Source organism: Rattus rattus, chromosome 1 (assembly GCF_011064425.1).
Source record: "Rattus rattus isolate New Zealand chromosome 1, Rrattus_CSIRO_v1, whole genome shotgun sequence".
Taxonomy (NCBI): Eukaryota; Metazoa; Chordata; class Mammalia; order Rodentia; family Muridae; genus Rattus; species Rattus rattus.
In genome coordinates, this window is record NC_046154.1 from 121,499,831 (window position 1) to 121,523,292 (window position 23,462).

Sequence of the window (23,462 nt, forward strand, 5' to 3'; positions counted from 1 at the left end):
AGGTATTCAACAAACACTTGTTAAATGATCAAATAAAAATGTTAAGTATATAACTTTCTCCCTCTCCCCCTACCCTTCTCCTTCTGTGTTTTTCCTTTCCCTGAATGCACATACTCTTTCTCTTTCTCATCTACCTCCCTTCTATCTCCCTCCCTATGGCAACTTCCCTGGCCTCACTCTTGGGACCAGAACCTGCCCAAGAGCAATAAACTCATCTTTATATACTCTAAAAGAAAAATATCTAACTTTCCTCAAAATCTCTGGAAGCTTCATGGCTCTAAAAAAGTTAAAGAAGCAGACATGTAGACAACATATTTCTTAGTGTACAATTCTATCTAAGTAACTCAAACCTTTCAGGGAAATAGCTGACAGGTCTGTTTGGTTTCTGGACTGAGAATGTAGCTGGGTGGAAGAACTACTAGATACAATCTCCAGCATCGGGTTGGTGACAAGGGTTTTTTTTGTTTTTTTTTGTTTTTTTTGTTTTTTTTGTTTTTTTTGTTTTTTTTTTTTTTTAATAGCGCATTCCTGAAACTTGAAGGTCACTGTGAGCTAAATGTTTGTGTCCCATTCGCAAGCTCCCCAGGTGAGAGTTCTGTGGCTGGAGTACTTAGAAAGTGATTAGGTTCTGACGTGAAGCCCTCATAAAGGCGATCCTACTGCTCCCTTTCCCTGGTAACCAGGTGAACGCTGAGAGAGGATCACCAGAGCCTCATTTGGAAAATGGATCTGTTTGTCTTTGTCTTGAGCTTCCTGGTTGCTAAAAGTAAAGGAAATAAATTTTTGTTGTTCATAAGCTTCTTAAATTATATTTTGTTTATAGAAAGCCAGGGGACTAAAATAGACATGAACACAATGTTTATTAACATCCTGTCAATAATGTATAATGCAAAGCTCCAGGCCTAATCTGCTAACATAAGAATTTCATATTTATTAGGATGTTTATATATACAGCGATGGCCAAATAATGATCAATAAGTTACATAGATATTTTTAAAATACTGTAAAATTGGATAAAAGAGAAGGAATGATACCAGGAATTTATTATTGATACCCCAAAATAATCATCTTTTAAACACAGTTGAACTGATGATTTCTACATGAACAAAACCAGTTTAGTACAGAAATCATTTCTCCAATAATGCAATGGATGCTCTCTGAAAGCTTGGTTTTAGTGCACAGACTTGGTTAAGGTTTATTGGACCAGATGTCATGCAGAAAAATATGCTGAGTATAAAGTTCATGAAAGTAGGCAGGATGCTATTGTGTACTAAAAAATTTGATGTGCGGTGACATTTCACAGCTAAGTCTTCAGAAAATTTTATTCAACTATTGTATAAAATCACTAATGAATCACACATGCAAGCTAAGGATTATTAGATATGGTAAAATAGCTCTGTTGATATACGACTCTGAGCTGCTACGATGATCATCTCCTTGACTACCTACAGAAGCAGTCTTCATATTATTTTTTAAAACACTAAACAATAAATCTTAAATATAGATGTACATTTGTTTATGTCACAAACATTCACATAATTGGCACATCATTTTAAATACGGGAGAGCCAGGGGAGAATTGGGAATAGAGGTACCCTGTAAACCAGTTTCTGGATAAGAACTTCTCTCTTTTACCTTTCAAATTCACTGTGCCAAAACACCAAGTAGTTTTGTTGATCTGTAAACATTCTTGTTTATTTGCACTGTTTCCTGAGGTAATCTGGAAACTATTGTTAGTACAGTAGCCTTGCAATTTAAAATTTCTACAAATGTGCTTTGGAAAACTTCAAAATAAGAACAAAAATTTAAGTGTACATCTGTGTGATTTTTATCTACTACATAAGCTTGATAGGAAACTCCTAGGTATCAAAATCAAACCATTTTTCTCCATTTTTAGATGGCAAGAAAAAACAAACTTTAGGTCATAAAAAATGCATTTCAGAATCTCCTTAGCACTAGGTAATAAATGAACATTTTATCTGCACGTCACTACTAGGATAATGTATAAAAATCATATAGATTTTAGGGTGCTTCTTTTCTCTTCAAGTTTTTTGAGACAAGGTTTCTCTGTGTAGCCGTGGGTGCCCTGGAACTCAAATGCACCTGCCTCTGCCTCCCGAGTGCTGAGTCTGAGGCATGCACCACCACCCTCGGCAGGTTTTTCTGTTTTAAAGGGTGATAAAATACTGTCATATGCCAGGTATTGGAACCTGCCTAGACTGTACACCTCTTAATAGTATCTTTTCTAGGAGAGAGAGAAAAAAAGGTTAACTATTTACATTTGTTTGGTGGGGCAACTGCTATGACTGAGAAGCCGACTTGAGCAAATTTTTCTAGCTCATTGCTCTGGTGCTAGACTATTTCGTGTCAATAGATTAATAAACTCTGAATGTCTGATGAAACAGAAGACACTGGAAAGTTCTTTTTAGAGGACACAACTGGGCTCTACAGATAAAATATATTTCTTTATCTTCAATACAAAAAAATCTTTAAAATACTATTGAAAATTCCTCTGCAACTTAAAAATAGAAGTTATGCCATGGTATTTTAAAATTTCTCCATTAGACAAATCAGTTTCACCCAGCCGCATATTAAGAGGCATCATCATAAGGTGACCTTATGTTACACATGCCAAGAAGGCTCGACGCTGGCTAAAGGTCTGTACAGCTTACAGCCTCTCTCCCCTACATTTGCCCATTGAATCAAACACAGGCACTGATGACTAAGACGCTGGACCCGTTCTCTTACATCTTGCTTTAATACTATGTTTCACTGAACCATTTCATTGATTATTTAAAATCTTCGTAGTAATATTTTTCATGCTAAGTTTTCACAGTTCAATTCTTTGAATTTTGGAAGGAGAAACTCTCCTGTGTTTCTACATATTTAAAGGGAACAGAAGTAGCAGCTCTGTGCCCCATTAAAGTCAAAGCCAAGTTGACCTGAATGTTTTATTCGTGTGTCTGGGGATGGAACCAGGACCTTACACAGGCCAAGCAAGTTCTCTGCCATTAAACTACATCTCCAACTAGCCACCTGTCTTTTCAAATAATGCTTATGAAGACAAAACCATATTTAACATTTATTAATGTACAGAAGTAAAAAAGTATTATATTTGTTGTTAATTATAAGAATATGATTTCTACCACTCATAAATATAGTTTCGTAGTTTATAGTTCAAAGACATCCTTAAACTTTAAAGTATCCTATGTTCCTATATAGACCACCAACTTCTATATGCTAGTTCTATGTGTCAAAATTCTCTATATTTTTATTTTGGCCTTAACCAATCACTTGCAAATTGTCTTTAAAGGACTGCAAATGATTAGTTTATGAAATGTCTCAATATCTTCAAATATTCAAAGCAATAAGCGAATCAATTTATTACTTGTAAACTCACAGTACCAAAATTACAATGGTTCCTTTTCATACTACTGAGTCACATAAAATATGAAAAAATAATTATGTTACATTAGGCACTAGTTCAGATTGTTCTAGAAACTTTTCCCATCGACTAACACACACACCACTGCAAAGCCCTGAGATGATTTTAAGTGGGGTGGTGCAAGGATGGGCAATTTTTCTTTCATAGTTATAAACTTATACCAATGTTTACTAGAAAAATGACATGCACAGAGAAATGTGAAGAGTGATTCAAAACAGGGCCGAGATTGTAAAAGGCTAAAACAAAAGTAAGCACAAGATACACTGTGTCCACTCGAGAAGGATCCATTAGAGACCCGATCCAGCATCGTCTCTGAATGTCTGTAGTGACGAGTCACGTCGCGAAGGGGATCTCTCCACTACCATCAACTTTTTCTTTTTCTTTTTTTTTTTGGTGGTGAGTGGCAATCTCCATGGACATGAAAATTAACATAAAACATGTTTCTACACTTAAGAATATAGATTTGAAAGCATTAATTACTTTTTTGTTTTATTTTTCAAGACAAGGTTTTTCACAGATCTGCCTGCCTCTGCCTTCCAAGTGCTGGAATAAAGGCGAGCACCACAACTGCCTGTCACATTAATTAATTTCTTTAAAGGATTCACTGCATATCGACAAAGTTAAGTAACACTGTAAGGACGCACTATTCCTACAGACTACAAAGGCACATTACATATTACAGTTACGACTTCAGCATTAAAATAAAAATGAACTAAATAACAATTAACAGATAATTATAATATTCTTTCATAAAAAAGGAGATAAGCTTGCGCACTCAGTGCTCTTGATTCTGGAACCACTTGCACATAAGTGTCGCTGACATGGACCCAGTGGCCTCCCAATTCACTATCAGCTTCTTTCAAACCTAGCAGAACCAAAAGTACAATTTTACAGTTAGTTTGTTTAATTGTAAGCAGTGACACATTTATTATGAGCTATATTTAATTCTAAGATCCAACATCACTACTTATATTGATAATTACTTCCAGTTAATAAATTTTTAATTTAAATATCTAGTGAAATATTAGCTTTATAATACTTATTTCCTAGAGAAATATTCATTTTCAGCAAAAAGGAGGGTGGAGAAACTGGCGAGATGGTGCAGCGAGGAAAAGTGCTTGCTGTACCAGCGGGGGCGTCAGCTCGACCCCCAGAAAACACAAAGGTGGAAGGAGAGAACGGAGTATACGAAACTGTTCTCTGCCAGCTAAGCATGCACGCACATGTACATACTGCACTCATACATTCACATACATACACACACACACACACACACACACACACACACACACACACACACTACACTTAGAAAGCTAATAACAGAGATGGACATGATGGTACACACCTTTAATCCTAACAGGAGGGAGACAAAAGCAGGTGGATCTTTGTGAGTTGAGGCCAACCTGATCTACACGGTAAATTCCAAGCAAGACAGAGCTATGTAGTGAGATCCTATGTCAAAACAAAAACAACTAAGCACCACTAACAACAGAAGTGATAAAGGGGTGGTGAGAAGAGGACTCTGCAGTTAAGACCACAGACTGCTCTGGCAGAAGACTGGAGTTCGGTTCCCAGCACCTGTGCTGGCCCAATCACAGCTACCTCTGTAACTCCAGCTCCAGGGATCACTGAGCAAGTGCACTTACACCTGCACATTCACAAAGACACCCATAAGTAAAACATGAACCTTGAAGAATAAGAAAGAGGAGGAGGTTCATCTGGAATAACAAAAAACCCAGGATAGCTAAAGCTATCCTCAACAATAAAAGGACTTCAGGGGGAATCACTATCCCTGAACTCAAGCAGTATTACAGAGCAATAGTGATAAAAACTGCATGGTATTGGTACAGAGACAGACAGATAGACCAATGGAATAGAATTGAAGACCCAGAAATGAACCCACGCACCTATGGTCACTTGATTTTTGACAAAGGAGCCAAAACCATCCAATGGAAAAAAGATAGCATTTTCAGCAAATGGTGCTGGTTCAACTGGAGGTCAACATGTAGAAGAATGCAGATCGATCCATGCTTATCACCCTGTACAAAGCTTAAGTCCAAGTGGATCAAGGACCTCCACATCAAACCAGACACACTCAAACTAATAGAAGAAAAACTAGGGAAGCATCTGGAACACATGGGCACTGGAAAAAATTTCCTGAACAAAACACCAATGGCTTATGCTCTAAGATCAAGAATCGACAAATGGGATCTCATAAAACTGCAAAGCTTCTGTAAGGCAAAGGACACTGTGGTTAGGACAAAACGGCAACCAACAGATTGGGAAAAGATCTTTACCAATCCTACAACAGATAGAGGCCTTATATCCAAAATATACAAAGAACTCAAGAAGTTAGACCGCAGGGAAACAAATAACCCTATTAAAAATTGGGGTTCAGAGCTAAACAAAGAATTCACAGCTGAGGAATGCCGAATGGCTGAGAAACACCTAAAGAAATGTTCAACATCTTTAGTCATCAAAACAAATCAAAACAACCCTGAGATTTCACCTCACACCAGTGAGAATGGCTAAGATCCAAAACTCAGGTGACAGCAGATGCTGGCGAGGATGTGGAGAAAGAGGAACACTCCTCCATTGTTGGTGGGATTGCAGACTGGTACAACCATTCTGGAAATCAGTCTGGAGGTTCCTCAGAAAATTGGACATTGAACTGCCTGAGGATCCAGCTATACCTCTCTTGGGCATATACCCAAAAGATGCCCCAACATATAAAAAGACACGTGCTCCACTATGTTCATACTTGCAGCCTTATTTATAATAGCCAGAAGCTGGAAAGAACCCAGATGCCCTTCAACAGAGGAATGGATACAGAAAATGTGGTACATCTACACAATGGAATATTACTCAGCTATCAAAAACAACGACTTTATGAAATTGTGAGGCAAATGGTTGGAACTGGAAAATATCATCCTGAGTGAGCTAACCCAATCACAGAAAGACATACATGGTATGCACTCATTGATAAGTGGCTATTAGCCCAAATGCTTGAATTACCCTAGATCCCTAGAACAAACAAAACTCAAGACGGATGATCAAAATGTGAATGCTTCACTCCTTCTTTAAATGAGGAAAAAGAATACCCTTGGCAGGGAAGAGAGAGGCAAAGATTAAAACAGAGACTGAAGGAACACCCATTCAGAGCCTGCCCCACATGTGGCCCATACATATACAGCCACCCAATTAGACAAGATGGATGAAGCAAAGAAGTGCAGACCGACAGGAGCCGGATGTAGATCGCTCCTGAGAGACACAGCCAGAATACAGAAAATACAGAGGCGAATGCCAGCAGCAAACCACTGAACTGAGAACAGGACCCCGTTGAAGGAATCAGAGAAAGAACTGGAAGAGCTTGAAGGGGCTCGAGACCCCATATGTACAACAATGCCAAGCAACCAGAGCTTCCAGGGACTAAGCCACTACCTAAAGACTATACATGGACTGACCCTGGACTCTGACCTCATAGGTAGCAATGAATATCCTAGTAAGAGCACCAGTGGAAGGGGAAGCCCTGGGTCCCTGCTAAGACTGAACCCCAGTGAACTAGACTGTGGGGGAGGCGACAATGGGGGGGGTTGGGAGGGGAACACCCATAAGGAAGGGGGGGGGAGAGGGATGTTTGCCGAAACCGGGAAAGGAATAACACTCGAAATGTATATAAGAAATACTCAAGTTAATAAAAAAAAAAAAAAGAAAGAAAGAAAGAGGAGGAGGAGGGGGAGGGGGAGGAAGAGGAGAAACCCAGGGGCTGGAGAAACAGGTAGGAACAGGTAGCAGATCCCAAGGCCCGGTCTTCTGATGAGCTGGTGTATCTTCGGGGGGAATGCGGCTGAGGACACGGTTAGAAGCACTAGCCACACAAGCCTGATGATCTGAATTTAACCTCGGAACCAGTGCAAGAACAGTCAGCTATCACGACACGCGCCAGTCATCCCAGCATTAGCTCCTACGGGAAGCTGGGAGGCAGCACCAAGAGAAGAGCCCAGAAGTTCCCAGACCTGAATACACAGCCAAATGGCAAAACCAGGGCAACAAGGCGGAAGGCCAGAACCAGCTGCTGGAATTTACTCTCAGGCAGCCACATTATGCTGTGCACACCAGTACACAGACACGCTCACACATACTGTTTTTACAAAAACAAAAGCAAAAAACAAAAAGACCCTACCACCTCTCTGAAGTAACTTTAAAAAATTACTTGTCAGTTCATATTGCCTAAAAGGATATTACTTTGTGATATTAAGATTCTTGAGGAGTAATTAAGCAGATGAATAAAATACTCCATCTGAAGCTCCTTTTCTAAAGACTCGGAGTCGATCTTTGACTTTCGGAGTGCGATGTCCTCGGGAGGCATACCTGGTGCAGTCTTCCTCCCCGTGATGCACTCGGACAGCTTCCTGGAGGGCACTCGCACCTTCACGTAAGCAGTGTAGTGGCCTCCTCTCATTGAGCCGCTGTGCTCCACTATACCGTAGAGACCATAGAGAACCTTCTCCCCCACACTTATATTCTTTCAAATAAAGAAAAAAATAGGGAACATTTAGTGAAACAGCTCATGAAAAAATAGAAAACATAAGAGAAATGTATTCTTAAACCATATCGAGATCTCTTGTGTCTGTCGACAGACAAAATGTCCTCTGTGGAACAGCATTACAAAAACAAGACAAAGAGGGGGATTGCCAAACCCAAATGTACCCAGTCCTCTCTACTTACAACTGCCTCACGCAGACAGCAATGATAACTAAGGGACTGTCATCAAACTCTACATGTATGGCAAAATACAAGGAAGATTCCAGAGGAAGGAAGAAGGAATCATATGTTAAAATAGTATAAGCATCGTTGATTTGGTTGCATAGAATCCATTTAATTATTGCATTGATTTTAAAATGAACTGAATGCTAATTCACTTTAAAAACCATATGCACAAGACTAAATGTATAAGAGATATATTAAATGACACTGTGGCTGGGTCAAGACTGGAGAAAGGGCTAGGAACACCCAGCTCAGTACGTGTGTGATGTCGTGAGTTCAGTTGCCACCCCCAATCTGTAGAAGAAAGTCCATGGTGGCTAGGGTGGTGCCAGCCTATAATCCCAGCACTTGAGTGGCTCAGGTCGAGGGCTCATGAGTTCAGGACCAGTCTGGGCAAGATTTTATCTCAAGAGAAAAGCACACAACACAGAAACAGAAAAGGAACTAAGAGAATTATTGTATTGTAGACATCTATAATGAAATGACAAAAAGCATTTACAGAGGACGGCGTAGACAAGCATGTGGGTGGGGGAGGGGACACAACTGGCCACAGACCTGAGATTGTAGGAATGGATGATGGAAGTTCACTGTCCTGTTCTGTCTACTTTTAAGTATGTTAGACATTCTTTAGGATAGGTACTTTCAAAAACACATTGTTCTTAAAAACTGAACACTGAGCTTACAAAACCTCCTCCTTATCTGCTGCATTATCTGTTACTCCTAGGAGTAATGAATGTTAGTACTGAATACCAGTAACTGACAGAGCAGGTATTCTGCATCGGATAAAAGATTCACCAGAAAGCTGCACTCACTTAGTCAATGTATTACATTTAGTTCAGTAAGTGACCTATGACACCACAAAGCTGACTTCAGGCCAGTAATCATGAGTATGCTGCTCATTTTCCTGAATCTATTTTCATCAATTTTACCTGAACAAGTCTTACGTATAAGTACTTACAAGCAATTATGAACCTTGTTAGTAAGGCATTAACAATTTAGACCTATTATGTTCAGCTGACAACTACATGACTATCAGTATTTGTGAAATGGCATAAAAAAAAGCCCAACTCGGTAGTGTGTTTATTTGCAAAAGATACAGACCTTCACAAATGCTAAAACTATAGATCATTATTTGACTCCCTCAGAGGAATAGGAAGACATGATGCCAACACATCATCTGCTAAAAACTAACAGGCAGCTTTGATGGTTGGGTCCATGTCTAATACCTTACTCATCTTCCAAAGAACAAAAGTCACATCTGGTGTATTAATATGCCAGTTACTCATTCAAGAAGAGAAGCTTATTTAAGCAAAAACAAAAGCATGGTCTAATAAACGATATGCTTTTAAGCCTATCACAAATTAATTAAACCTTTTACTGTCTCATACCTTACAGGTAGCAGCACAGAACGGTGCTAAGTCAAGGGTAAGCGGGAAGTCTACATGTCTGTTTACTTACGAAGACTCAAGCCAGCCTGAAAAAGACAAAATAAAAACATTTAGTACAAATTAAGTTTCACGTATATGTTACAACAATTAATGGAAAAATAAGTTTAGTGTGCTAAAAGCTCGTCCACTGACACATCTGTCATGGAAATGTACTCGACGAACGGTTAAGGTTATCTAACTCAGTGACATGTTAAAAGTGAACTTGAGCCCTCCTTTCTTGCTCCCTGGCCATCTTGGCATCTGATCTTGGTTGGGGGTTGTCCCACACCTAAGGCAAGAGGATGGTGGCTGCAAAGAAGACGAAAAAGTCTCTGGAGTCCATCAACTCTAGGCTCCAACTTGTTATGGGAGGTGGAAAGTACATGCTGGGCACAAACAGATCTGAAGATGATCAGACAAGGCAAAGCAAAATTGGTTACCCTTGCCAACAACTGTCCAGCTTTGAGGAAATCTGAAATAGAATACCATGCCATGTTGGCTAAAGCTGGTGTCCATCACTACAGTGGCAAGAACATTGAATTGGGCACAGCGTGTGGAAAATACTACAGAGCATGCACACTGGCTATCATGACCCAGGTGACTCTGATATTATTAGAACATGCCAGAACAGACTGGTGAGAAGTAAACAAAGTTTTCCTTTAATAAAACTTTTGCCAGAGCTTCCTTAAAAAAAAAAAAAAAAAAAAAAAGAACTTGAACATAGGCAACCTCATCTGGGTCCCGGCAGAAAATGGTTACAAAGAGATCTTACTTGGTACTTCTCATTTCTAAAATTCAATGACATTCACTTAGTACGAAAGACTTTGAGCACTTGAAAGTTTTTAGTAAAAGTAAATGGTACATATACATCAGTCAAATGAACTTTTATGATCTTAAGAAAATTCTTATTTTTCTCTTTTTACTTTCCATAGCCTTGAAAAAAATGTTCTCCGTCATGTGTTGGTAATGAAAATTAACTGAGGGCTGGCAAGACGGTTCAGCAGGGAGTGGTGCTAAAGACCCAAGCTTAGCTTGAAACCTAAAATCCATGGGAGAAGGAGAGAACCAACTCTCTAAAGTTGTCCTCTCATCTACACACACATACACACATACACACACACACACACACACACACACACACACACACACAGAGTAATAAAAATAAAAGTTTATTTTTATTAAGTGAGATGTGCACTTCTGCACTGAGGGGTGAGAAATACTTAAATGTGAATGGTGTACACAGACAAATGAGATGCCGCCTTCCATGCAGGGCCTTCTCGACATCACTGCACAGCAATCACAGTTTCACTGTACTTCGCACATTTCATTTCTGAGTCACGATATACCAGCTAACTAGTGTTGCCCAAGTGGTCTGTGTACATGTGTATGTGCTCCTTCATGTGGGCGCCCTTGTTCACATGTGCGTGCAGACATGTGGGCATGTCCTGGGGATGTGTGAATATATGGAGGCTAGGGGACAACTTCTGGTGTCACTGCTTAGCTGTCAGCCCTCGGGAATCACCATTCTGCTTCCTGAGATGGAGTCTGTTACTGGCCTACAGCTCCCCAGGCAGACTCTGCTGGCTGATCGGCCTGTGGCTGCCTCCCTTCACGTGACATTCCAAGCATAAACCATGACCAGGTTTTTGTTTTTGTTTTTAACCACACTCAGGTGCTCCTGCTTACGCATCAGGCTCTTTATCAGCTAACTTTATCAGCTAAGCCAGCTCCCCGGGCCCCAGATGATCAAGAGTCACACGAGAGCAGACATGAAACTACGAGATCACATACGGGAACAACTACCCCACCTATATTCAGTTTCTCTGCCGTCTTTTCCATCAGGCGATCTTTATAAGTATCCAATGCGAGCACGGAGATTATTCAGACTGGTGTGCTCTCCCCACAGACTGAGACTGTTTAGAAGCTATTCCACACTAGAAAAGCTTCTGTAAAGGCCTGGAGGATGAATCCTTTTGTAGGGATAATTCTAAAAGTATCGAGCATGATACATGTAGTTATTTACCCTTTGTTTTTCTTTTAGCAGAATGATTCTGCCCTAGTCATTAAAATAGAAATCAGATACCCTATACACTAGAGGCTAAATACTCCATTTGGTTTAATCTGTGAAAGAAATGGCTATGCTGGGTAGATCTCTATTTCAGTGCAGCAAGTTCTTAGAAGTGAGATTAATTAGAGAAGTACATTTACTTAAAAAGATAATGCTTTTATTACAGCGTCACCTGGTACACATTACTACCTGACTTTCTAGGCAGTGTTACCAATGCAAACTCCCACTGTTGGCACAGGTGCATATCTAGGTCTTCCTTTAGCCTCAACCACTTCTGTATCCTTGCTAAATTGCACAGTTACAAAAAGAAATCTCAGTTTTACATTGAATTTTCTTGAAAAGATGGGCCTATTTTGTACTTGACTCGAATCTGTGTTCCGTCTCCTGTGTCCCTCCGTTCCGCTATCGGAGCCCCCACTTTCCTTACCAGACTGTAAGGTGGTCTGCATAGCTACAAATTCAGTCACTTGGCTGTCTGTGACAAAGCTCTCCATTCAGATTGAGATCTGCTTTGAAGTGTTGTGTATGGTTCTGAAATGTAGCTCTAAAGTTACTATAGGAAAACATAACTTCAGAGACACCAAGAAACACAGTTAGATGTTACTTAGGAACTTGTCTCTGTCATTTGCAACCCTCGGGAACAAGCCTATGGCTTTGTTGAGATTACATTCAACTTCAGCACAAGAAGGGACTGAAGTATTCATAAATAGTTCCCTTAAAGTACACAAGGGTTTTTTGTTTTTGTTTTTGTTTTTGAGTTGTTCATAACAAAGACACAAATACCAAATAGAAAATAAATAGTTTCTGCCTCTGCCATGCCTTCCACGGTCCCAGCTGCTGGAGATGTACCTTCACCAGGCATCCGGATGAGATGAGACACCGCCCCTCTCTACCACATTCCCATAGAACTGGTAATGGAGAATGACGGGCTTTTATGTTTGGTTTGGTTTGGGTTTTTGTTGTTGTTTAAGGTCTTACTACGTACCTCTGGCTGTACTTGAACTCACAATGATTCCCCTTGCCTACTCTCCAAGAGCTTTATTAACCACTTTACCAACTGAGCTATGAGCTATTTTCCTAGCCTTCAGTTACTAATTTTATTTTAAAGTACAAAAAAAAAAAAAAAAAAAGAACAAAAACCTCTTTTAAAAAAGAGATCTGTATTTCTTCTTCTTCCAGAAAAAAAAAGGAAGAGCAGCCAGGGATGGTGGTGAAGGTCTTTAGCTGCTTAGGAGGTCTGAGCAAGATTACAATGTCAAGGCCTTTCCAGGCTACACAGAAAATTCTAGACCAGCTTGAGCAACTTCCCAAGCCCCTGTCTCAAATCTAAAAAAAAGAAAAAGAAAGAAAAAGAAAAACAGGGCAAGAGATGTCAGTGGTAGAACACCTGCCTAGCAAACAGAAAATCCTAGGTTCAAACCAAACACCAAAAAGGAAAATAAAACCTCACTGAACAAGACACAAGGCTACAATCACAGTTCCAGAAAGGCCGTCTTTCTCTAACACCAAGGGCATCTGGCTTGTCTCCACTGAAGTCTTGTGGGTGCGGGGCCTCCCTCCTTCCTCTGCTTAGTCCCTCGTCAGCACTGCCTGCTCAAACACCGTGTCAGCCAGGTCACTGGAGCTCAGAAGCCATGCAGGCTTTGCCTTTTTGCTCCTTGTGATTCTTCTTAAGAGCATTTAGTCTCCAATAAGACATCGGTGTGACCACACACCACTTAGAGACATCACTTAGGTTCCTACCACTTAAATCTTTCAATGTTAGTCAAGCTTCCCCGACCCCTCGCCCGTGAAAGACATCTCACATAACTTTTTTAATCTCAGGAAACACTCTAATGCTTAACAGTTTCTCACAGGACTCAGGACTCTATGAACTTATCGTGAAACTGATTACAGCATTGCTAAATGGACTCTTACCTGGTGGAACCTTTTAAGATGAAGGATTAGGATAGCTGGAACAGCAGATATGAGTAGTTGCTTCCTGGCATTAGTATAAACTCCTCCTGCCTTCTTTTCTGCATAAAATACAGCAAATGCTCTTGTAAAGTTCCATTGAATATATTACTTATAACATGGTAGACATTTATATAAAAGCTATTTATATATTGTTGCATCATGTTTTGGGGTGGCTTGTTTTTTTAGGGGTGTGGGGGAATCAAGATTTCTCTGTGTGGTTCTAGCTGTCCTGGAACTCACTCTGTAGACCAGGCTGGCCTCAAACTCATAGATCTGCCTGTCTTTGCCTCCCATGTGCCATGACTAAAAGTGTGACTCACCACACCTGCTAAAGCGTTTTATAAATATTAAAGAAGCTTTTTAAATATATGTTTGAGAGGGAGAGGGAGGAGAGGGAGAAGGAAAGGGAGAGGGAGAAGGAAAGGGAGAGGGAGAAGGAAAGGGAGAGGGAGGTATATGTGTCGTGGGTGTGGTGTGTGTATTCACGCACATGTGTGTATGACGTATATGTTGTGTGTGTGGGGGGGGGTTAATGCACATTGTGCACATGCATGTGAAGGTAGTGGGCAGCTTTCATAATCACTTTTCCCTTGGCTTTTTGTTTTGTTTTTTATGATATGGCCTTACCATGTAGCCCAGGCTATATTGGAGCTCACTATATAGACCACAAGATGTATCTGCCTTCCCCTCCCAAGAGCTAGGATGTCAGGTATGTGCCTTGCACTTGGCTTTTACACAGTGCTAGGGATCAGCACTCAGGTCTGCACGCTTGTTTCAGCATCACTGTATCCACTAAGCCCTCTCCCCATCCCAAACAACAATGTAGCCACCAAGAATATTCTTTGCATTCACTAATGTTAGTGACAATTCATCAGGTGAGAAGTCTTATCTTTCTCTATTCAAGCAAGCACTACATACATGGCATAAATATACTTGAAACTTCAAAATACATATGTTGGACTTGTAAGGAATGAAGGGGACTTGTGGAGGCCAGTAATCCAAATCCTACTAGCGATTCAATCGTAAGTTTTAGGGATATTTCAGAAAGGTTTTAAATAGATTCCTCATAATTGATTACATGGGTTTGCAGTTTCAAGACAGAGAAGGGTACTTCTTGCTCTCCATTTACTGCAGTTTCTCCTGGGAATCTACTCTGCCCAGCCAGTGTCTTCAATTCAGAGACCCAAGTAAGACAAGGCTCAACACACCTGGGAACTTGGGGTCACCCATTAAGGAACTGCAAACCACTAGTTGCCTTCAATCCATCAGCAACCCAGAAAGCAGGCAAGCGAGATGTTTACCTGCAGAACTGGTTTCCTTTTGGCACTTCCGTTTCTTTTCAGTGCAGTCCTCACAGAGCAGCTTGTTGTTGCCCATTAGTAACTCCATGGATGTGAACTGGTAGAGACAGGACTGAACTGAGCATTCTTTAGAAGTAGTTACATAGCTCTGAGAAAGAGTCTGAAAAGCATTTTGGGCACTGTGAAGCTTCGTATGTTTTCCCTCTGAAAAACACACATTATTTGGGACATTTAGTGTCTGTTTTTCCCTGTGAAAATCTCTATTTCCAGTTACAGTGCTGCTCAAATGAAGCTCAGCCATCGCTTCCGCCATTTCCTCATCGCAGCCGTGCGTCTCCTTGGTGTGTGGCAATTCACTTGCCAGTGGGAGGTGTGGGTGCTGTTCCCCGTGCCCGCCGGGATCACCACTGGATCGGAGCAGCACAGACTGCTTGTAAGCCACCTCGGGTTCAGAAGCCTCGCTGTCCGCATCCACACTGCTTTCTAGGCTGGTGTCTCTCTCACTGCCCTCAGTGGGGCTCTCGTTCAGCGATGCCTCATTGCTGAGGATGCCGGCCAAAGGGCTGGCTTCCGAGTTTTCACTGTTCGGATGTGTACCAACAGTTCTCTCTTCTTCAGGTGGCCATTTTCTTAAATGTTTTCTGTCATGACTTAGCTGAGTCTGTAAGTTGACAATATTTTTCAGAGAAAAGAATCTTGTGATCTTATTGGAAACACACTTAACTGCCCACAATTATTCAATAAATACTTCTCTGATATCCACTTCAAAATCTAGCTAAATGAGAATCAACTTGCTCTGATTTAAAGTCAACTGTTACCTGGGAGTCTACCAACAGTGGCTACCTGTAAGGAAGGGAAGAGGACTTCCATAGAACAGGGATATGGGGGAGACATAAACTATCATATACAAATAAGATATTTATCACTGTGTGTTTGATCTAGTAAAGAACACATAATAAATGGCTAATAATAAATTATGAACTTCAGGATAACATCCAACAAGTTGAGCTGGGCATTGTGGCACATGCCTTTACTCCCAGCACTCAAGAGGAAGAGATGGGATTTCTGTGAGTTTGAGGCTAGCCTGGTCTACATAGTGAGATACAGGACAGCCAGGGCTATGTAGAGAACCTGCCTCAAAAAAAACAAAACAATCCAACACGGTCACCTGCGAATTTATGAAACTGTTTTGAACTTGAGAGTCTGTTTCAATGAACTGGTGACTAAGCAGAATGGCTTCTAATCTAGTCAGTTTTAGGCCTGCTGACTTTGTCTGTGTTTTACGGTTTTAGTTCAAGAGTCCATGCCACACAAGAGCTTCACAACTGAGCAATCCTCTCAGCCCCATCTGTAGCTCTGGCCAACCTGGAATTTGCTATGTAGATTAGGCTGGCTTTGAACTCAAGAGACTTACCTGCCTCTGCTTCCTCTGCAGCAGGATTAAAGACCTCTGCCACCATACCTCGTCCATACAAATTTCACTAACTAAAACATCCTTATTAAGCTTGTAACATAAATTAGGGCCAAACACCACTAAGGTTATCTTGAAAGAATAATCCACACTACATGAAGGAAATCTTTACTGTCCTGGAAGTAGTTTAGGACGGAGGGCAAGGACATGCTCCCAGAACTAGGCTGTGTGGGCTCTGGTCCTGCCACTAACTAGACAGTGTCACTAAAGGAACTAGTTGACATCTCAGGAGTCTAATTTCCTCCTCACCAAGACACAAGTGCCCACCATGGAGTTGTCCTGATGGCCAAGTGAGGCAGAGCAGACATCAGCCCAGTTAGCAGCTTTAAGTACTTAACTTTAAGCTATTATTTGGTGGTAACCATGGAAATGATCACACTGGTCTCCCTAAACACCATCCAGGTATAATACTGATCAAGGTTCTAGAGATACAACAGCCTGGAGAACACACCCAGTTCCCATTTTCTGACTGAAGCAAGTGTAAGAAGCAGATGTGGAGAGCACTGGGTTCCCAGCACCCACATGGCAGCTCGCAACCTTTTATAACCCAGTCCCTGGGACTACGATGCCCTCTTCTGGCCTCCACAGGTACCAGGCACACGTGTGTGGTAAACAGACGTGTACAAGCAAAACACCCATACACATAAAATTAAAATAAAACATAAAATAAAATAAAAGAAGCAGATGCCAGTGGGAATAGGTATACACAGATAAGACCACAGTCTTGACCTATGCAATCGTGTATACCTTTAATCCCAGGAGTTGGAAGGCAGAATCAGGTGGATCTCTGTGATCAACATAGAGTTTCAGACTAGTCAAGGTGACACAGTGAGGCCTTGCCTCAAACTAAGCAAGCAAGCAAACAATAAACAAAGAGGAAAACCCCACATTCCTTACTTAACCTACTTAAGTCCTGTTCCTGCAGCTGTAATCTGGAACAGCTCAGGCATATTTCTTTCTTGTTTTTGGTTTTTGTTTTGTTTTGTTTTTTGAGACAGGGTTTCTCTGTGTAGGCCTGGCTGTCCTGACACTCACTCTGACGACCACTCTGAGGCCTTGAACCTAGAGTTCCACCTGTTAGGCATATTTCTTAGTTCATAGCTTTACTCAATATAATTGATGTAAAGAACTGAAAATAGTGAGTACAACATGGCCAAGAATCCAAATGTTGTTAAGCACTCCTGTTATTATAGGGAACATGCAAGTGCTATAGAAATATAAAGGGTGAACTAGTGTGTGGTTAGGGGATTGGAGGACTCCAGATACTGATTGGAACAGACTATTCCCAGTGGAGGGCACACACGGTTCAAAGGCCCCATAGGTGAAGAGAGGGGACAGAAGCTCTGAAGTCCTGCTGGAAAAGACGGTGTGGGGAGAAGGTACACACGGTGGAGATCATAGGATAGATTTCGTGAGCGCTGGACTTCAGCAGACTACAAGTGCCTGCAGTGTAGGGAGCAGAGAGGACTGGGAACAATGAGGTGTGGGCGGGCACAGTATGCTTTCCTATTTCTCTTTTTAACCTGATACTTCTTCATGTTCCCTCTGAAACTCTATTGTTGTAATGGGTTAACTGTAGGACAATCTAGTAAAAAGGTCAACAACTAACTATCAGATCAGTACTGAAGCTTCTAAGATATTCAATGAGTTTCTGCTAAACACACTGAATGTTGGGGGGAGATCCATTTTAAACCTTAAAAACACAGAACAAATGCAAATGGCTAAAAAGCAAATGTATTTCTTCCTTGAATTTTCTCAAAAATCTTAATAAGAGGCAGCCAAGGTAGTGATATGGAAGAGAAGAAAATCTTTCATAAATCTCAGTTCAGTCTAAGCTATATAGTGAGAGCCTGCTCAAACAAACAAACAAAACAACAAACAAACAGAAAAAAAAAACCCACTAACGGCTGGTGCTGAAGAAATGGTTCAGCAGTTAAGAATACTTGTTCACAGAGAGGCCCTAGGTTCAATTCTCAACATCCCCATGGTGGCTCACAGCCATTGATCAGTCCAGTTCCAGGGGATGTGATGCCCTTTTCTGGCCTCCAAGGACACCAGGCATGCATGTGGTACACAGACATATATGCAGACAAAACAAAACAAAAGTTGCTAAGATGATGGTGTGCTTCTAACTTTGTAAACATACGCAAAGTCTTTTGTTCTCCCATGAACTAAAAAGACAGCAATAAAAGTAATATATCACATGAAAACAAATTCAACAAAGAATGGTTCAAGGCTGGCTAGTGGTGGTGCACGCCTTTAATCCAGCACTTGGAGGGAATGGGGCAGAGGCAGGTAGATCTCTAAGTTTGAAGCCAGCCTGGTCTACAGAGTGAGTTCATAAACAAACAAAAAAACCCTGTCACAAAAAAAAAAAAAAAAAGAAGACGAAGAAGACGAAGAAGACGAAGAAGACGAAGAAGAAGAAGAAGAAGAAGAAGAAGAAGAAGAAGAAGAAGAAGAAGAAGAAGAAGAAGAAGAAGAAGAAGAAGAAGAAGAAGAAGAAGAAGAAAAGAAGAAGAAGAAGAAGAAGAAGAAGATGAAGAAGAAAAAGAAGAAGAAGAAGAAGAAGAAGAAGGGGCTCAAACCAGAGGCCAAGTTATAGCACTATGGAATCCATGTCTGCATATCTAATTAAAGTATCTGAAGATCAGCATACTCGAATACTCTCCGTGTCCAACTAGTACTGTGCAGACACTATTTCTCTCAGATATTTAAGCAGCATATTATTAAAATTCTTGTGGCCAATCCACAGATTTCCCCATTATCACTTTAAAGTTAAATAAAAGTAGGTTGGGTTTAGTGGCACATGCCATTAATCCTAGCATTGGTAGGCAGAGAGGAAGGGGTTCTCAGTGAGTTTGAGGCCAGTCTGATCTACATAGCAAGTTCCAGGACAGCCAGGACTATAAAAAGAGCTAACTTGACTAAAAAAAAAAAAAAACCAAAACCAAAACCAAAAAAACCTGAAACCAAACCAAACTAAAATAAAACCAAAACAAAACAAAAAAAACAACCCCCCCCAAAAAAAAACAAAAAAAAGCCCACAAGCTAAAGAACAGTTATTACACTCTCATATTTTACCAGCAGGAACACAGAAGAGCACATCAGAACCAAGTGCCCTCATGGTTTCCAGTCCACAGGAGGTTCCAACCAAGGCACTTCTAGTCTCCACTGATAGAAAATGGCAAACCTTTTAACCTGTAATGCTAGCACTTGGGAGGTAGAAGCTTGAAGACTGCTGCAAGCCCCAGGCTAGCTCAGCTACTCAGTGGGTTCCAGGCCAGCCTGAGCTCCAGGCTAGAATTACAATACAACAAGACTCTGTGTCAGAAAAAAACTAAATCAATCAGCAACCAGACAGACACCCAGATGGATATATAACTAATAAACTAGAAAAAACAAAACAAAACAAAAACCAGCAATGAGAGAAAACCACAAATGCTGTCTTGTAGTTTTGCCACTTGTAAGACTTACTTAAAAAACAGTAGCTTCGATTTCATAAGTCTGAGTTATTATAAAATACTTCATATAAAACTCATTCTTTTTAAATAAAATTCAAACTCAGATTAATTTCTTTTTATTTTAATAGAAAAATAACAACCAGATATGTCTCTAGAAAAATAGTATCTATAAAGCTCTTCAATAGCTAGCGGTATGGAGAGACACCAAAAACTGCATACCCCTACTTAATATATACTACCATTTAAAAGTCAGCAATGCCCCTCCCTCGCTCCCCCAGCCGTGTCCCCCATTTCATTTATAGTTTCAGACACAGAGCTTGCTACTGTAGTGCAGCCTGGAGCAGAACTGCTGTGAGGTGTAACTGGGATCCTTCTGCTCCAGCCTCTTGAGCTCTAGAAATACAGGCCTGTGCCACCGTACCTGGCTAGAAGTTGTCTTGCTGAAAATTAAAGAAATGGTCAAAGCTAAAATTTGCCCTCTAGCTTTCATCAGAGAGGGAGTAGCAGAGAGAGAACTTCTAAGCCATGGAAACGCAAGAGCAAAATGAACTATTTTTTCAATGCAGGGACTATTGCTAAAAGGACCACATTTCTTCAGTACATAAGAGAAGAAATCTGTAGATTATACGGAGATTTAAAAAGCGTGCTAATCAACAGTGACCTGTTGACCTTCTTTTAGATCACACACCCAAACTTTAAAATAGGTGGACGTTGCTGATGAGTTCAAGCACGACGCTGCTGCCGTGGTTGTTTGTGCACGCTCTTCATTGTTCATGTCCTGTTGTGGTGGGTACTGACCATCTGAAGCAAGTGTTCCAGCACAGGCTCGACCCCCAGCCCCTACGGAGCAGCTCTGAGAGATGCACTTTGAAGTACATGACATATTTGAGACTTCCTTCCGAGGAACCTGGGCTGGGTGAGGAGGAAGTGGTGTGATACACATGGCGGAAACATGAGCAGCCATGAACACCGTGAAGCTGAGGAACAGAGGGGGGTGTTCTTAGGCTGGTCTCTACTTGTGAACACGCTTGAGACCTTTCACAATAAAAGTAATGAAAACCCCCCCATCTGACTTGCCTTATCTTTCGGTGAGGAATGCTTCTTGGCAGCTCTTGCTGGATGGGTATTTTCTACTGTAACGGTGCCCTTGTTATGATCTTGGTCTGTTTCCTGTAAACTTCTGCATTTACTCATTTTCCCCAAAAGTACAGGTTTTGAAACCTATGCCACGTGTAACATAAAACATTTTCAGCAAATAAATTCTTTTCAACACGTGTAACTTACTAGAAATATAAAAAGATAATTTTCTTTATTAAAAAAATATTTTTTAATTGTATCATTAGTATGGGTGTTGGATGGCATGTATGTCTGTGTGTCACTTGCATACAGTGCCCATGGAGGCCATGGAGGTGTCTTAACTGCTGACCATCTCTCCATCCCACTTAAAAGAGTAATTTTCTTAACAATTTCAAAACGGAAGGCTAAAAGATTTAATCCTGGAGAGTAAGAAAATACATGTACTTGATGCACACATACACAAATCTGATCTCAAACACACCACACAAACCTAACTCTGTGTAAACCACGACTCTGTGACAGATAAACCCTACAGATGTTTAGATGACTGCATGAATGCACGCTCCTTACAGGAGTTCCGTGATTTCTTCTCCTTACCCTTTCTTCTATGATTGGAAGTGAAATATCTATGAAGGGATCCTTCATGGTAGAGATCTTAAAAGGAAAACCAGAGTGAGAAGTTCAGTTAGAACCTAACGTAGATACATACAAGTTGTTAAAGAACAAAGTAAATCAGACTTCTCGGATAACTTAAAATCTCAAGTTAAAATACTGTATGAAGTGTTAAGAATAAGGAGTCTGACAAGTGCTTGACCGATTTCTTTGGATAATCTGTTTTAGAAGATTCTGCTGTAAGAGAGATTAGTGTCTGTGCCCAATGTTGTATACATTTTAGTTTAACATTTTATGTTCAATGTCATAAACAAGTGGAGATAAAATAATCCTTGTTTTCTAAAACTATCTCTAGTAACAGAAAAACTGGAAATTTTTCCACAGATGTATTTATTTTTTGTCTATGAGCACACTGTAGCTGTCTTCAGACACACCAGAAGAGGGCATCGGATTCCATTACGGATGGCTGTGAGCTGCCATGTGGTTGCTGGGATTTGAACTCAGGACCTCTGGAAGAGTTACAAGTGCTCTTAACCTCTGGGCCATCTCTCTAGTCCCAGAAAATTTTTAGTTCTTTATTAAAATCTGATATGAGTTTAACCTATTGTATTTAACTACATTTTCAGAAATATTTCTTAACAAGCAGTTGAAAAATTTATAAAAATTCATGCATGCATTATGTTGTTAAAGATGGCATTGAAACAAGAAGTACCAAATCAAAGATTAAGTCAAGAGTATACACACATGCACACCCCCAGTTTGTACACCATGTAACCACGAACAAAACTGAGAACCTCAATCAAATGTGATAGTCTCCTTCTGTTCCCACATTGTAGGGCCTGGCACTATGACTGCTACTTGTTTCACAGGGATTTCCCTCTCATCGGTCTACACCAGAAGCTAATATGTTCGATCCTATTCAAAAGACAGACTTGTCGGACATGTGGCAGGTGGCATGTGCCTGTGTCCTACCACTTGGGAGGCTGACTCAGGAACTCCTGTTCAAAGCCTGAGCTACACATACAGCCAATGGAGAGACGAGAAGCCTTAATAACCTCACGAGGAAACCATGGAAAAATAGTCATATATGGGAACACACTTACTTAGACAAACTTAAAACTGTGCTTACTTTCTAGAAGTGGAAGGTATATTTTACAAAAATCATTACATAGCCACTTGCCAAGGTTTTTCTCTTAGTGACAGGGCTCCCTGTGGAAGGAAAGCTCTTTGCTGTCTTTATCACTGGCTGGTTTAAATTAGAAAAGCTGCAGAACAGTGTGTTTCTACTTTCCTCAGTAATGGTTTCATTACATTTGTGTGTGTGTGTGTGTGTGTGTGTGTGTGTGTGTGTGTGTGTGTGTGTGTGTGTGTGAATTCTGGGTACCTACGTTCGCACATTCTTCACACATGACTGTGCTAGTTAATTCGCCAATGAAGATCCGATCTATGAAGTTCATCTTCACGCCTTCTTTTCCATAGGCTGTAAAAGAACACAGTTCTTCTAAATTAAAAAATTCACAGAACAATCACTGATCCAACAGTGACATGCTACTACTCAAATCATTTAGGTAAAGTACAGCTTCTGTATTACATACAATAATGTATTTTAATATGTTATATTACAGTTTTCTCCTTAACAATTTTATAAAGGAATTATGACCATTGAGTTCCATAATCTTTAAAAATTAACATCGTGTAGGTCCCAGGAATTGAACTCTGGTTGTCAGGGTTGGCAGTGTACACCTTTACCTGCTGAGTCATCTTGTTAGTCCACATTATCTTTAAGAGGTAAATATAGCAATAACTATTGACCCATACTACACTCAAGCCGCTCGAATTAATGTTTTTAATGTCTCTGTATCTAATCTAAAGGTG

General features: G+C 40.5%; 1 protein-coding gene and 1 pseudogene across 1 annotated transcript in view; one reads left to right on the top strand and one right to left on the bottom strand.

Moving 5' to 3' along the window:
- Window positions 1–841: 841 nt before the first annotated feature.
- The window catches only part of Usp45 (ubiquitin specific peptidase 45), a 64,870-nt gene continuing 42,249 nt past the window's right edge, over window positions 842–23,462 (bottom strand). The window contains 9 exon segments of the mRNA XM_032905254.1: window positions 842–4,309; window positions 7,816–7,969; window positions 9,600–9,664; window positions 9,667–9,685; window positions 13,624–13,721; window positions 14,964–15,624; window positions 20,976–21,119; window positions 21,573–21,629; window positions 22,976–23,067. Of these exon segments, the coding sequence (XP_032761145.1) occupies window positions 4,179–4,309; window positions 7,816–7,969; window positions 9,600–9,664; window positions 9,667–9,685; window positions 13,624–13,721; window positions 14,964–15,624; window positions 20,976–21,119; window positions 21,573–21,629; window positions 22,976–23,067 (1,421 nt within the window). The 3' untranslated portion in view covers window positions 842–4,178.
- Window positions 9,905–10,284, top strand: LOC116902916 (annotated as a pseudogene).